General features: G+C 41.2%; 1 protein-coding gene across 1 annotated transcript in view; it reads left to right on the plus strand.

Annotated features, from left to right (window-relative positions):
* DOCK4 (dedicator of cytokinesis 4) overlaps nt 1-16725 on the plus strand; it is a 422657-nt gene that overhangs the window by 106955 nt on the left and 298977 nt on the right. Inside the window, exons 2-5 of the mRNA XM_088457720.1 lie at nt 4391-4474; nt 8476-8516; nt 12017-12072; nt 15101-15197. Coding sequence (XP_088313846.1) covers nt 4391-4474; nt 8476-8516; nt 12017-12072; nt 15101-15197 — 278 coding nt within the window. The remainder of the gene's footprint in view (nt 1-4390; nt 4475-8475; nt 8517-12016; nt 12073-15100; nt 15198-16725) is intronic.

Raw genomic sequence — 16725 nt, forward strand, 5'->3', positions numbered from 1 at the left:
CGGCGGTTTTGCTATCCGCAGATTTACTAAGGCCAAAACCGCTGCAAAACCGCCGTCAAAAATTTTTTAGAATAAGATAGAACAGGGCCGTCATTTAGAAACCGCCGTCAAACCGCCACTAAACCCCGGCGTTTAGATTCCGCCATCAAATCACCACCAAACCACCACCAATCCGCCGGGGTTTAGAACCAGACGCTTAGTAAATTTTCCCCCTGGAATCTATACCTGCTGTAGGCTTTTATAAAGCAGAAAATGTAATATCTGCTACCCACCCAATCTTCTGCTGTAACTGGTTTGCATTGTGGAGATCTTAATAACTGCACACAACCTCAGGCCACATTGTCCTACATCTAGAGTGTGTGTTGCAGCATATGGTTCTGCTGCAGATGTTGGAATACTTCAGAATCAATGTGTGTTTCACCACCAAAATAAGGAATAAATAGCGTTACACCTATTGGCATTTAACACATTTTTCAACTGTAACAGTGTGATGGCACATTGCTGCATAGTGGAATTAACTTCTAACTTCAAAGTGTGTCATAACTGGTCTATAGAATGTGTGTGTAAATTATGTTTATTGACTTCCAGCATTCTAGCTCCTCCCCTTCACCAAAGGGCAGACACACCTGAGAGATTACATCATGTGTAAAAGCTGTCAATCTTGGGGGAGATGTATCAAGTGGAGAAGTTGTCCATAGCAACCAATCAGCATCTAACTATAGACTGCTAGGTAAATGATGGAATGGGATTGTATTGCCGGCGGCTGTATAGACGCCGGTACAAATCCTGACAGCGGCTGGCCAAAGGGAGGAAAGTACAGCTAACCCTCCCCTCCCTAACCCTGTTTTATGGGTGCCTTAACCATAACCTCTCCCCCTAGTGCCTAACCTCCCCCCGTTAGTGCCTAAACCTAACCCCCCTCCCCACACCCTAAACCTAACCCTCCCCGGGGGGGTGCTTAACAGTAAGTCCCCCTGGGGTGCCCTGAACCTAACCCCCCCGCGCTAGAGGATGGGCGCCTGTACTTACCTCGTACGGGCCCGTGCTGTTCTGCACTCCGGCGTCGGGATTATGACAGGCGTCGGTATCTTGACGCCTGTCATAACTCCTTAGCCGGGATTCCGTAAATGATAGCTAGAAGCCGATTGATTACTTGGGGCAACATCTCCACTTGGTTGATACATGTTCCACTTATTGTTTCATCTCATCACTAATGGCTGAAATTATTAATACTCAAAGGAAGGGAAATTTACCACATTTCGCAGAAATTATGCTCTTTTATGTATTCTCCATAACCATCTGGTTCTGGGAAACTGTTTTGTACTTCGGACCTGATTCAGAGACGTACACTAATGCCATCGCAGCTCCTGTGCAAAAATATGCAAATGTTGCAGACGCCAAGGAATGTATTGAGACCTGCAGCTTTGCAAATCCAAGCATCTGCATACAAAGACGCAGCATCAGTCGCAGATCATTTAATTATCGGTTTTCTAAGTAACCCTATGGTCGTGAAGATTGGCCGCGGGAAAACTGAGACGCCTTAGCCATTTTATTTGCATATGAGCTTGCAGACGCAGGCTGTGACATATCTTGAAAACAGACGTGACAAGCCTTTGTTTTTTGCCCCCACTTCCCGTTACCTCCCACAATTGCCCTCTGCCTGTCAATCACACGGCGGGTAATGAGTCGCTTTGAACGACTGTAGTAATGTACCTTGACGCATGTGCAGTGCAACATATGCTGGGTATACACTGGCAGATATATTGGCCGGTCAGTTGATCAGCCAATATATCTTGTGTGTGTCGGCCAGTGTGTACCAGCGATATATGTCTGTGAACAAAGTCGTTCACAGATATATCGCGTCGGCTGTGCTGCACAACTGATGGAAAATATACACCAGAAGACGATCAAACTTGACTATCTAGAGGAAGTAAAAGTCGTAACAAGGTTTCCGTAGGTGAACCTGCGGAAGGATCATTGTGCTGTGTGTACCGGCACAATTGTGCTGTGTGTACCATCATTAGGGCATTGTGCTGTGTGTAACGGCAGTCAGCCGACCGCCCGTACACCTGCAGTGGAGGGATCTGCATCCAGAAGACAGATGCTAATTGTTCGGTTTGTATGAACAACCATCATCTGCAGATATATCTTTAAGGTGTGTACCCAGCTTTAGACACATGTACAGTTTAATAAAAATAGCTCAACTGCATAAATCTCTGAATCAGGCTCTTAGGGTGACCAATTATATAGTTAGAGAGACTTTATTTTAAAAAATAATGTCACATTAGGAAAACATGTTAGGGAGACGCTAAACTTAAGTTATACCCCTTTCAGACATAGCGAGATTCCTGGGTTGTTGCTGGGCCTCGGCCAAACTACCCGGGTCTCGCTTATGTCTGAAAGGCACCAATGTGTTCCGAGGTCGGCGCCCCTGCTATTGACTAGGGTTTTCCCGGGATTTGCATCCCTGTAGACAACCTGAGTTATGTGTGAAAGGTGCGACCCAGGATTTTACTCCCGGGTTGCCCATAGAAGCTCCTGATTGGCCAGTCAGGCCTGATGCATGCTGATGACATCAGCTGCAGCCAGAGAGAGAGAGAGAGAAGTCACTGCTGCACTTGACACGTCCTGTCCTCATGAGTGTGTTCAAGTAGTAGTATTTGAATATGCTATAGAGATTAAAACCGCTTTCCACCTTGGCAATGTTTTATTAGACTCATTTTGCACAATTCATGTAATGATGATAGTTTAGCCATGCCCACATATGCAGATATGGTTGAAAATGTCTTCATTGGTGAAATAAACCTCTGGTCTTCATCCAGGCAGCAACATCCTCCTCTGTGATCTAGTCGATCTTTTCCATCACTTGTCCTACCCAGTGTCACCATCCCCCTGTGTGGCCACTTTGTGCACAGATTCAGTCGCACAGCAATCAGATTAGATATGCACATGTTTGGACGATATAATAGTCATTTGGAGGTTGATAGCAACTGCCTTGCTGGGAGCTTCGCTGTATGCACGAAATGCCACTATTGTGTACCAGCAAAGCATCCCATTTAAATTACAAAACTGTGAAAAACTGTGTAAAACACTGAAAAACTCAGCTTACAGTATGTCTGAAAGAGGTGGACCCAGGAATTTCCAGACTCTCAGGTGTAATGTGAAAGGGGGTCTCAAGCAAAAACCGGGGATTTTGCAGTGGTGAAAAACCTGGGGCTGAGCAGGGAAATACCCGGGTTGTATTTCTGAAAGTGGTATTATTAATGTTTTCAAATAAATAAAAATATGTTCATATTTCAGGTCTTTTTCATGTTTCTGACCTATTGATAATGATTGAAAAACGTAAGGGCTTGATGTATTGTCAACATGTTTGATAGTAGTGTTCCCAGGGTGCTGGAAAGTTTTGAATTGTATTGCTATGTATAACAGAAACCTATGTCTTGTACATATCCAAACTGCTGATCCCAAAGTTTTCCATATCATGTAGAATAATGTGGCAGCATGGTATAAGATAAGGGAAGGACAGGTTCATTGTAATTGCTGTTTATTAGTTACAGAGGACATGTATTTGTACATTGACAGGCAGTTCTGTAGAATTGGAGCTATTAGAACTGGAATAGAGCGCCCAATGTGCTTATGTACCTTTACTGTATATATACACAAACGGTATTAAATTGATTAATGAACTGTGTAAAAAGTGCTGCAGTGCAAAAAATAATATATTAAGGGATACCTCCCTAACAATGAAGTACCCGAAATAAATATCAATCAAATCCATATAAATGTGCAACTGTGCATCAATTATTAAAGTGCAAAAATATGAAGGATAAAATACATAAAAATTAAGAAAACAATTGCACGTCTGTATATATATGTGTGTGTATGTATGTATATATATATATATATATATATATATATATATAAAAAAAAATACCATAAAAAATCAGAATAAATAGGGATTTAAAAAATAAATATAGCTTATCTGATAAAAAATGGCAAGTTCATGAATGGGTAGAGAACAGGAGCATCCAACGTGTTTTGTCCGTATCCTGGACTTCTTCAAGGGATATCCCTCTATTCCAGTTCTAATAGCTCCATTTTTATATATGTAGCAGATTACCACTGATACATTGTTTTTACTGGTTGAGCTAACACCCATATCATTGGGGGAGTGCATGATAACCATCTATACATTTTTGGTTTGGTTAAAGTATATGTGTGTGAGATAAGTAACACACAACTAAAACACAATTTAGGAGGATTTATACCCAGTTGGCGCTGTAATCTCTCTCTAAACAGTTCTGTAGAATTAGTAAAAAGTTGTGTTTCTACATTTAAATATCACTATGTGGAAATTAATTTAATTGAATGTACACGTTTTATTTTGCAGTGGTTGCCAGCTTTCGAGGGACAAATCCACATGGCTTAACTTTGGAGATTGGAGACACTGTCCAAATTCTAGAAAAAAGTGAAGGTGAGATGCATTGAAACCAGGTCACTAATATAAAATGTGCAATGTTCTGCACTGGAACAGTGTGCGACTACAGATGAGTAGATGTAGTGCCGAGGGTCACAAGTGTTATATACTTGTAACATGTTATTTATTGAGGCTTTGCCAAATCTGGATAGACAGTAGAACAGTACAAAAGTATACTCGCAAAAAAATCATAACTTAACTTTAACTCTAGATTACTCCCACCTTTGCTGTTTTTCAGGTATGTTTTAACTAATACAACCAGAAATGTATAAGGTGGAGCTAAAGGACACAAAACATTCAGATAATAAAATATCCTATTTTAATCACAATATCACAGTAAATAAAATACAATCTAAAAATGACATTAGCACATATCCATATAAAAGAGGAAAAAAATTCCTTACTATGACTCAAATAATGTACTGAATTGATACAAAAACTGTAATAAGACACTAATATGTCCACATTCTAATAAATGTGTACAAGAAAATAAAACAGCAATGTGTCACATAAAAAGCTACAATACAATGTTGCAGTAGTGCTAGTGCACAGATGTTTTAAAGTTCCAATAAAGTGGATTTAGAAATGCATTGTGCATATATTCAGTGTATTAATGGAATTCCATATACTCACAGTCCTGGGAAAAAGAGAAAAAAATATAAATGATAAGAGGCACCTCTTCATGGCTGATGTTAAAGAAGTAGGTGTGCTACTGTATCCGTGTAATCTGCTGAGCAGATACTTTAATAGCCATTAGGTATCAGTACTCCAGCAGTGTGCCAAGTCGTAGGCACTGTGGCCCTCATTCAGAGGCGGTCACTAGAAGCGAGCACTCTCGCTGAATGAGGGCGGCCGCTTCACTTTTCAAGTGCGGCCTCCTGGTCGCTAGCTAAGCTGTGGGTTAACACCCACAGCTTTAGCGACCGACCAGGTTGATGGTCGCGATGGTCAAGACCATCGCGGCTTGCGACGAGACCCTAAGGTTGGGTCCTCAGCAACCGCAAGCCCCATCACTGCTGATGTCATGGTGGCCGCCCACAAAACGGCAGGCGTTCTGTCAGGAATGCCTCCGTTTGTGTAGTCACCCCTCCGCCCCACCTACAAAACGGGGCGAGCTGTCGATCAACATCAACAGCTGCCCCTTTTGGAGTGAGCTCCGGAGCAAGAGAAATTCTCTCTCGCTCTGGGGCTTGCGCACACGCAGTGCAGCCGCTGCGCATGCGCAGGGCCTTAACATCGACCCGGTTGCGAGCGCTCGGCGCTTGCGACCAGGTCTGAATGAGACCCTGTATGCTCAGCGTTGGCTCTGTGCTGCGGAGCACAGTAAGCTCCAATAATATGCCAATGTCTGCAGCAGATGTTAAAGTAAAGTCCGTGGCAGAGCTTACTCAGTCACACATGGGACGAAGGCACAATAACCAACGCGGGTCGTCTCTGTCTCCACTCCTAGCCACAGAGATGCGCTGCCTCCAATGCAGCCGTTCACGGCAGAGGTGGAATAGGGCACGAGCTGAGACAGTCCCAAAGGAGTAGCACCTTTGCGTCCTTGGGGTAAATGCTCAGCGTATGGCACAAGGCAAATGGTTTCCCTGGTTTGTAGAGTAGCTTAATAATACCCCTTTTACACCGGAGCTAAAACCCTGGTTTTTTAAGCAGCTCCCTGGTGTAAAAGGGGAGAGAGTTGGATCGCCGGGTCAAGTGACCCGGCAATCCAATCCAGGTAACTAGCAGGGTTTAACACGGGCGTAGACCGTGAAACCCTGCTGTGAGAACAGCGCACTTCAGGTCACGATGACCTGGAGTGCGCTGCTAGCCGGCCGATTGTTCCGGCTTCAGTGGCGCTTGGAGATGACGTCATCTCCAAGCGACCACTTTCACTCCGCAAAAGCCGGGTCTATGCAGACCCGACTGCGGTGTGAGCGGCGCTGACTTGGGAATATCCCGAGTCGGCGCCTGCAAAATTCCGGGTCTAATCTGGATAGGAACTTTGTTCCAACTCCGGGTCAGACCCGGAATTTAGGTGGAAAAGGGGTATAACAGGCTCCTCCTGTATCCTTCAACATGTTTCTCCTCACTGGGAGGCTTTTTCAAAAAGGCAGAAGTAGCCTGTAGTTTGACTAGCTTGATTTAAATACCATTACCAATTAGTGAGAACAGGTTTGTTTAATTACTTCATCAATTGAGGTAAGCACAATAGTCTGCTTTCAACCTAGAAAAAACATCTCTCAAATCAATATATTATAGGGTGCATATTCACAAAGTCATAGTACTTACACTTGTGTTACCCAATGGACAGGGACATACTGTAGCAATGTTTTTACCTATGAAAGATGCTTTACTTGTGGGTACATTCATATCAGTGGTTTACAAAAGAAGCTGTGTTTTCATTTCCTTTTAATGTAACAATAAATATTTAGGTACGTAAGGATGTAATGAGGATGGTGCCACATCATAGGGAAATTCTCATGAATCAACAGTGACTGTTCAACTAGTATTCCAGGAACTGAAACATAGTCCTGAATTGTAAAGTTATAAAGGCACAATTGAACTGCATGATAATATTATGTTCAAAGAAACTGTACGTGGCAATAAATTAATATTTTCTGATTTTCCCTTCATAAACAGCGGTGCCAAAAGGACCAGTACACCTGTATGAAATAAATATTTTTCCCAAAACCAATTCTATCCATGCCACATAGCACATTATTTAACTAAAATAGAGGTTGCGGGGCACATATACAGTATCAAGGTGTGAAGGAGACCACAGAATCCTATAACACAAGGGTTTACTGATTCTTATATTTGTGTACACAAAAGGAAAAGATTTTTAACTGCACTGGATGTACACAAGTGTCATTGGACGAATAACCTATATAGGACTATTTATTAATACCCCTTTAACACTGGAGCTAAAACCCGGGTTTTTGAAGGGTTAACCGGGGCAGCTCCCTGGTGTAAAAGGGGAGAGAGTTGGATCGCCGGGTCCGAGTGACCCGGCAATCCAACCCAGGTAACTAGCAGGGTTTAACACGGGCGTAGACCGTGAAACCCTGCTGTGAGAACAGCGCACTTCAGGTCACGATGACCTGGAGTGCGCTGCTAGCCGGCTGATTGGTCCGGCTTCAGTGGCGCTTGGAGATGACGTCATCTCCAAGCGACCACTTTCGCTCCGCAAAAGCCGGGTCTATGCAGACCCGACTGCGGTGTGAGCGGCGCTGACTCGGGAATATCCCGAGTCGGCGCCGGCAAAATTCCGGGTCTGATCCGGATAGGAACTTTGTTCCAACTCCGGGTCAGACCCGGAATTTAGGTGTAAAAGGGGTATTAGTGTGATATATTAAGGCAGGGTAGGTGTTCCTTGTTAGGTAAGTATAACTGTAAAACAGAAGTGAGTAGGAAAGACCCCAAAGCTCTGGTGGGTACTCTGATGTTCAAATGTATAATGTAAAGTACAAAATGTAACTTATGCTTAAACATTTGAAGTGTATAGGTATTATATCACAAAACAAACAATCCCCCCACCCCCTATTTAATAGTATATTGGTATTAATTTACCAGGTTGGGAACGCACTGAGAATCACAATTGTGCATAGTGAAAATTGAGGATCGGAGCTCCCCTGTGCAGCGTGTCAACACATAGGTTTTTGGTAGGGGGCATGGCCACGACTTCACTATTTGAGCACATCCCTACAGTACACAGTCCCTACTTTGCACGGCCCAGCGTACACTATATATGAGGGAGCAGTGCACTTGAATAGACTTAGGGCCGTGTTTTAATAGATATGACATTACAGCAGCGCTTTTCGCAGTGATGCTTACTTTAGCTTTTGTATTTAAAATGCTAGTAAGAACTCCAGGGGGAAAAATGTCACACACCTAGGGTGTCTGAGGGGTTGAACTGTAAATGGATTAAATGTAAATATAGTGCTATTTTTAAATGTATATTTTCCTAAGCAAAGAGGAAAAAATGCTGCATTCTTCTTCATATTTTCCTGCAGGCTGGTACAGAGGATTTGCCCTAAAGAATCCAAATGTCAAGGTATTGTAATGTAAATTAACAATTTCACTTTCCTGTTACAGAAATCTGACATATTTTGTAGACGTGTTTTATGTAATTTTAACTATATTTTGTGTCCTATTACACCTACACATAGCCTGATGTCAAATAAGATTTCTGAGAACATGATTTAGTAATGGCCATAATGATAGTGTAGTTTAGATTAGAGGTCGTCCAAGACTATAAATAGTTACAGATGTGTCCTCATACACCTAGCCATAATACGCCGTGTGGTGCGTGCATGACATCTGTCACAAGAGAGCCACTAGGTCCCATGTGACTCTGCTTCCGCCGAGCACCTTTTTCTCCTGTAAGTGTGTCTTATTCGCAATTGTATGCGACAAACCGCTTTACGATACTGCACTGATTATTTAATATGCAACACTTGTATATCTGTCTGAGTCTGTATACAAAGCACAATGGACCTTGGCATGGAAAAAAAAAGGAGCAGCCACTGCATCGGAGCACTTTGTATACAGATTCAATCTCAGTTGCACACACTTATATAGTAGTGTCACACATCAAATTAATCAGTGCAGTCCCGTGAAACTGTTTGTCTCATCCAATTGCGACTGATGCATCATAGAGTTAAGTGCTTAATATTAGAAGTCATGTGTATGAGGCCTTTTAACAGTAAAAAAATAAATAAACTTGTCTGATTATATAGCGCATCCTTCTGCACTTCAATCCAGGGATGCCGACATCCTGGCTGCCCCTTCCGGGAGGGAGCAGCCAGATCGGCATAGCAGGGGGTGTGGCTGGAGCAAGGGGGCGGGGCCGGCCAGTTTACCTGACATTTGTGAGCAGGGTGGCGTGGCCACGAGATTACATCATTGTGGTCCCGCCATGCGTTACTGCCCCAGCAGCTGCTGGGTGGCTTGCCTGCCTTTCCAGGGGGCCAGGAGCTGCACCCGATTTTCAGGAGCCTCCCAGCCAAATCGGGAGGGTAGGCAAGTATGCTTCAATCAGGTTTGTTACATAGCAAAATATCAGTGTACACTATAAGGCTTCTTTCTACCAGCGGTTTTTATCAGGTACACTACCGTTCAAAAGTTTGGGGTCACTTAGAAATGTCCTTATTTTTTAAAGAAAAGCATTGTTTTTTTCAATGAAGATAACATTAAATTGATCAGAAATACACTCTATACATTGTACGTCTGGTTTTTAAAGGAATATATACATAGGTGTAAAGAGGCTCATTTCCAGCAACCATCACTCCAGTGTTCTAATGGTACATTGTGTTTGCTAAGCGCGTTATAAGACTAATGGATGATTAAAAAACCCTTGTGCAATTATGTTAGCACAGCTGAAAATGGGTTTGCTCGTTAGAGAAGCTATAAAACTGGCCTTCCTTTGGGCTAGTTGAGTATCTGGAGCATCACATTTGTGGGTTCGTTTATACTCTCCAAATGGCCAGAAAAAGAGAACTTTCATGTGAAACTCGACAGTCTATTCTTGTTCTTAGAAATGAAGGCTATTCCATGCGAGAAATTGCCAAGAAACTGAACATTTCCTACAACGGTGTGTATTAATCCCTTCAGAGAACAGCACAAACAGGCTCTAACCAGAGTAGAAAGAGGTGGGAGGCCCTGATGCACAACTGATAAATAAAAGTCAGTTTTCATGTAAAGCACAAAATTGTCTGGGTGACCCCAAACTTTTGAAAGGTAGTGTATATAGGGATGGTACCTATTGGTTCAATGTCCCCTAACAAATTCTAGTCATGCCTGCAGTCAGGAGTGGCACAGGAGCATCTTTTGGACATTTACTAATACAAAGTGATACTGCAAATTGAAAGTGCTTGTAATACACATGTGAACACGATTGTGTCTGACATATATGGCCATATTCAATTTGAAGCGAAAAGGCCGTTATTGACGATAATTTATCGCCAATGACGTAATTTTCACCTATTTTCATTATCCCTGTATTCAATTTCAAAGACTTTTTGCCGGTGCGAAAAGTCTTTGAAAAAAAAAACGGGGATAACTTTTCACCACTGAATAGGTAGCGAAAAAAAGTGCAGAATTGGGGTTTAGGGGTGCAGGCTTAAAAAAAAATAGCCCGCACCCCTGGGAGAGTCCCCTAAAAAAGATCTGTGTCAAACGTATTTTTATTAAAATCGGGACACTCCCAAAAACTTAAGTTTAATTTTGGGGTGAAAAAAAATAAAAACTTAGAAAGCACACTTCTTCACCACTTCTTCCCTGTCTGAAAAAAACACCTGCCGCGGCTATTTAAAAACCATACTTACCTTCCGCAGGCCAAAACGGGGGTACCCATAATGATCCCCCATGTCAAGACATCATTACGGGGGTCCCTGAATGCTTTCCTGAAAATTCCAGAATTTTTCAGATTCTTTTCGCCGGGTCCCTTTTTCGCAGCTCTCTAATTGAATACGGGGATAAAGCTGGCGCTTTATCCCTGTCAAACCTCCGATATGGAGCGAAAAGTCCAGCACAGACTTTTCGCTCACGTATTGAATATGCCCATAGGCCCATAGTAAGTACCAACAATTGTTTATCTAAAGCTGCTCTACATTTGTTTAACCCACTTCCCCCACTCTTGTATTCATATATGATGTACGCATACCATGCTTACTGTACTGTACTCTGCTCTGCTTAGTTGTACATTCTTGTATCCAAGGTGTTTTCTTTTACATTTTGCTCCTTCAGGTAAAAAAGACCTATTACCGTTTTCTGCTCTTACTATTATTACATACAGCTCTGTAGTGACATGGGGACTGATGCAGAGTTCGCTGCAAATGCACTGCAAATTGTTGTGTAACTATAGATAGCTTCTACTGTAATAAAATCTGTGCAGGTTGACACCAGTAGCCTATGCACCTAGTTTTTGTCCGCCAAAAGTCACTTCCACCCATCCTTTTAACCATTTGTTAATCTTGCAGAATATGCATTTGCTACTGTGCATCACTCAAACTTAAACAACCTCTCTAATACTCTGCCCAGTGTAGGGAAAAATTATTATGTTTTGCTAAAATGCACACAAAACTATAATATGTATTTCCATGCAAGGAAGGAGGCACCTATCGGCAAAGAGAGTGATTTCATGTAGGTTATTCTATTGAAACTGGCGTAGGACCCAGGGACTAGAGTAGTTCTAGGATGCCCCTTATGTCTTGTATGTTGTATTATTTTAGAGAATTATCTCTATTGAGGCATTTCTAAAATAGCCAACTGCACATGCCATAGGACATATATTTATCTATCATGCGATCTTAGATATGCTGCTTGATAATGAAAATTAAACTTCTATCTGTCTGTACACACACGTCACAGCATACTTTACCAGATAGCTGATAGATAGCAGTGTATGCTGGGACTTTCACATCACTTGGAGAGCCGTAGGTTGTGCAGGCTTTCTTTATGAGTTTGTCGTCGTATTTATTTTTTATTTTATTTATTCATGATAAGAATATTATGCATTTGTTTTTACTTTAATCTTTAATGTTCTCGTTCTAGGGTATTTTTCCTTCAAGTTATGTTCACCTGAAGAATGCTTCTGTGAAAAATAAAGGGTATGTATATCTTGTGCAGACAATTTTCTCTGCGGCTGTGGTATGACTAGTCGACATTCAGTAGGTCAACATTCGGAATGTAGACATGGACACTAGGTCGACTACCATTATGTCAACATATATTTAGGTTGACATGGTTAAAATGTAGACACACTCAGAATGTTGACATTTACCGCATCAACAACAGTATGTCGACATATTGGTTTCTTTGCTTATTTTAGCCTAAACCTAATCCTTAAAAGCAACAAAAAACATATGTTGACGTTCTGGTGCCGATATGTTAAATATGAATATTCTGAACATGTCAACATTTTAACGAAGTTAGGGTATGGGGAGGAATGGGTATATCTTATGTTAGTAATATTAAGAATATTGAGACATGGTGTTAATGGTTTAATGGGATTAAAGCATTAAGTGGTGGAGGTGTATCTCTAGAAGCATTGGGGCCCTATCAGAATTTTGCTATAGGGCCTACAAAGTTCTAGTCACACCTTTGCAGGTCAGAAATAATTTGTCCAAATTCTATGAACCAGCGCTACGGTTCGAAGCTGCCATGTGCTCAGTCATTTCTGGTGCCGGATGCGATAAAATGGGCTATGCACGTTGCCAATTATACAAGGCTAAGCGTTATGAAGTATGTCCTGAGCAATGTCTGGTGCAAAATGCACAACATAGAGTTACATCTGCTGCATATTGCACACAGCCTAGCTATATATTTTGCCAAGTCTAATAGGATGGCATTCCTGCTACCTAATATAATATGTAGAGCCATTTGTGGTGCCCTGCGTCTCGTGCCCAGTGTAATATGCAGACCTCATGTCTTGTAGCTGGCGTAATATGCAGAACCCACACATTGAGGTTCTGAGTCACTCTTTAAGGAAAAGGATAAACGGCAATATATCAAAACCCACAAATTGACTATATTTTAGTGTTGCCGCACAGAACATGTTTTATAGATTGGCCTAATAATTGGCTTGGTGTCAAAGCATGTTGTTTTCATTTTATATTCCTTAATTACAGAATATAGCTTGATACATTTCAAAACTCGTGGACACCATCAAAAATCCTGCTTAGCCCTGTTTAAGCAGACTTTTTAATTGAAGCACAAGGCATCATCATTTTGATGTTAGCCTTGTATGCTTGCTGAGCTTTTTGAAAATGTAATGTATACTGTATGTACCACATAGAGAAAAGCATTTTTCTGATGGAAGATAATCTGAAGCTGAAGTATATACACATGCTAGTTTTAGATATTGACCAATAGTCTATGTTGATATGGCAAATACTGTATCCCTTTTGCGCCTGGTTGCTGGTAATAGGTAATAGGTTATCTTGTTTATCTCCTGATTGTATACCTCCCAACTGCCCTGATTTTGGCAGGTCAGTCCTGACTCACAGAAGTTGGCAGGTGTCGCTCGCGCTAGAGGCATGTGCAGTTCATGTGTGTGTTTTCATCAGGTTATGGGAGGCATGGCACATCTCAGAAGTGCTAGACAAATCCCCCGGGGCGTGGCTATGTCCTTCACATGATGCAGTCACATTCCATTTTTGGAGGTGTCATGGTCTTATACCAATTAAGGATTTTAAGTTGTTGGGAAAGAAGTGTCAGCAGTAATGTTTTCTTACTCTTCTAGTATAAGGTGCCTCCCAATGAACTCTTGTAACACCATCTTTTAAGAATTCCTAATAACAAAGTGCAGAAAAATTAACAATCCCCAAAAAATGGTACAATCTTTCTTGCTGGCTCCCTCCCTATGTAGGATCTTCTCAGAATTACCTTCAGATGTTTAATGTATGCTATATACTATGTTTAAATTTATACCCAAAAAGCAAAAAGTTGCCCATAAAATATCCAGTCAGATATACATTTCAGTTTTGCAAGATCTGCAATATATATATATATATATATATATATATATATATATATATATATATATGTGTATGTATGTGTGTGTGTGTGTATATATGTATATATATTTATATATATATATATGTGTGTGTGTGTGTGTGTGTGTGTGTGTATATATATATATATATATATATATATATATATATATATATACACACACACACAATCACCCCGGTTTGGGCAGTCCTGGTGTACATGATCGCGGTCCGTTATAACACATGAGTGGAAGTGGGTTGTTTGGCCTAACAGCTGGAACCTGGTCCTAGGATTGGCAACTGGCCTTTACCCTTGCTTGGGTTTATTCAATTTCTCCAGGGTCACAAAGTACAACTGCCAACTCCTCAAATGTTTGGGGGTCAGCCTGGAGAGCCCATTGGTGAACCCCATGATCCAACACCCATAGAGAATGGTCTAAAGCGACTACCTCCACGATACGCTGAGGGGGTGTTTTTATCCAGTTGTAACCAAGCTTTACTTTGTCGGGCCAGTCCAGCTAGTTGAACCCTTGGGATAACAGATGCGGTCAGTTACCAGTCGTGAAAATTTTGGGCTTTGCTAGATCTTGTCACTCCAAACCTGGCAAGGATAGCTTCTTTCAGGTGAGTATAGGACTCAGCCTGTGGAGCAGATAGATCCACATAAGCCCTCTGGGCTTCTCCTGTAGGACAGCGAGCTAACCTCACTGCCCACTGCTCCTTGGGCCATTTTAGCTGGGCAACCGTACGTTCAAAGGTAGACAAGAATGCTTCTATATCATCTGATGGTGTCAGTTTATGCAACATCTCGCACTCCCATCCACATTTCCTTATCTCCACCAATTACTCCTATATATATAATATTTATAAATGGTGGTGAATTCACTTTATCACTGTCTACATGAATAAAGTCCCATCACTGCAGGGTCACAGAGAGCATCACTGGACTCTTAAAGACATTGGAATGTGCTGATGTGTTCAAAAGGCAGCATGTTTGTAAGTGGATCTACAGCAGTCACAGTGTTCCTTCTCTTAACGCCTTGCACAGTTTCCTATATTTTTTTAATTTGTTAGATTTATATGATGCATGTCATACAGTATGTGAGATGGTCATACATTACATATTATTGTGTTGCTTCCATAGACAATTTGAGATGGTGCTTCCTACAGAAGACGCTGTTATTACAGAGATGACTTCTACACTCAGAGACTGGGGCACCATGTGGAAACAACTCTATGTGGTGAGAAATCCTGCACTTGTGACAATCTAACATGATATCTGCCAGAATAGCTATTTATTTACATCAATAGAATGATTTCTATATAAATACATAGTAATAAGCTCACTATACTGCTGGTAATAACTTTTTTTTTTTTTAAATGTAATGCTAAAGCTGTGACTCCAGAAGAGCCATACAAGATGACCAGCCCGCTTATTAGTAAAATTCTCATATTCATCTGAAAATAGTTGAATGCAGTCTTTTTATGCGCTAATCTACTATTCATAAAATTCTCCATGATGCTGTTCTATGTGGTTCTGCCAACAAATGGCGGCCCCTATATTGTGTGTATGTGATGAACATATCTGAATGCATCATTTCCAAAACTCCTCAACTATCTAAAAAAAACTTATTAGACCCTGTACACTTGTTACACATTAAGTATATATAGGCCTGTTACATAGTTAAAGCTACAATTATGACTTCTGCATATCTTAAGATAGATGCAAATGTAGTTTCTAGGTACATTTGTTGCAAAAATACAGTCATCAGGATCCGGTCAGAATGTCAACACCAGAATGTTGTCAGGTTCTTAATGTCTATGATAAAGAGAAGAACAAGCGCTCTAAGCCGTATTTAGTAATGATTTATGAGGATAGAGGGGCAGCCTGGTGACGTGAGTGGTCCTAAATTCACGTGGTACTAGGTCAAATAAATTTTTTTGCATATAAATACATAAACCCAAAGGGAAGGGATATGTATGTATGCAGGTTCCACCGGCGCAACCATCCTCATATGTGTAATAATGGTATTTTACGTAATGAATTTGTACAGTAGTCTAGTATCTGTCAGTAATGATGCCTAGAGATTATGGTAAATAATGTAGTTTATTGTGTCATTAATGATGGAGTCACAATGCTCCACTAGTATAAGCACAGTATTAACCCTGATGTCCTGGGCTGTTTGTGCTGAAACTGCAGTGATTGCTGGGCGTTTGTGATGAAAAAAATGGGGAAGGGGGAAGGAGGAGAGGAAGGGAAAAAAGTCTCGGTGGTGGCTTCTTAATGTCGACAGGTAGAATGTCGACATTGACATAAGGTAGACAAGAAAATTGTTAACATTCACAAATGACATGGTTAAAATGTTGGCATGTTCATAATGTTGACATTTAACATGTTGACACCAGAATGTTGATTGTATATTCTTGTGTTATTTTTGGTTAGCCTAATATATGCAAGAAACAAAAAAATAAAACCCTGAATGTCGATATTCTGGTGACGACATGTTAAATGTCAACGTTAGAACCATGTCGGCATTTGTAAATGTCGACATATTGTTGTCAAAGTAATGTCCATGTGAACATTTTGGTTGTCACTATACATGATCTGTCGACATTCTGGTGTCGACTTTTCATATCACACCCGTCATCAACAGTTAAATAAACTGCATCTCCAAGTACAAGTGGATGCATTTGTGGGCTACAAGTTAAAATATAGGTGTGAGATCCACACATGCAATGCAACAAATGGTATGAATAAACTATTATATG

The sequence above is a fragment of the Taudactylus pleione genome, unplaced genomic scaffold (assembly GCF_031769625.1).
Source record: "Taudactylus pleione unplaced genomic scaffold, aTauple2 ptg000041l, whole genome shotgun sequence".
NCBI lineage: Eukaryota > Metazoa > Chordata > Amphibia > Anura > Myobatrachidae > Taudactylus > Taudactylus pleione.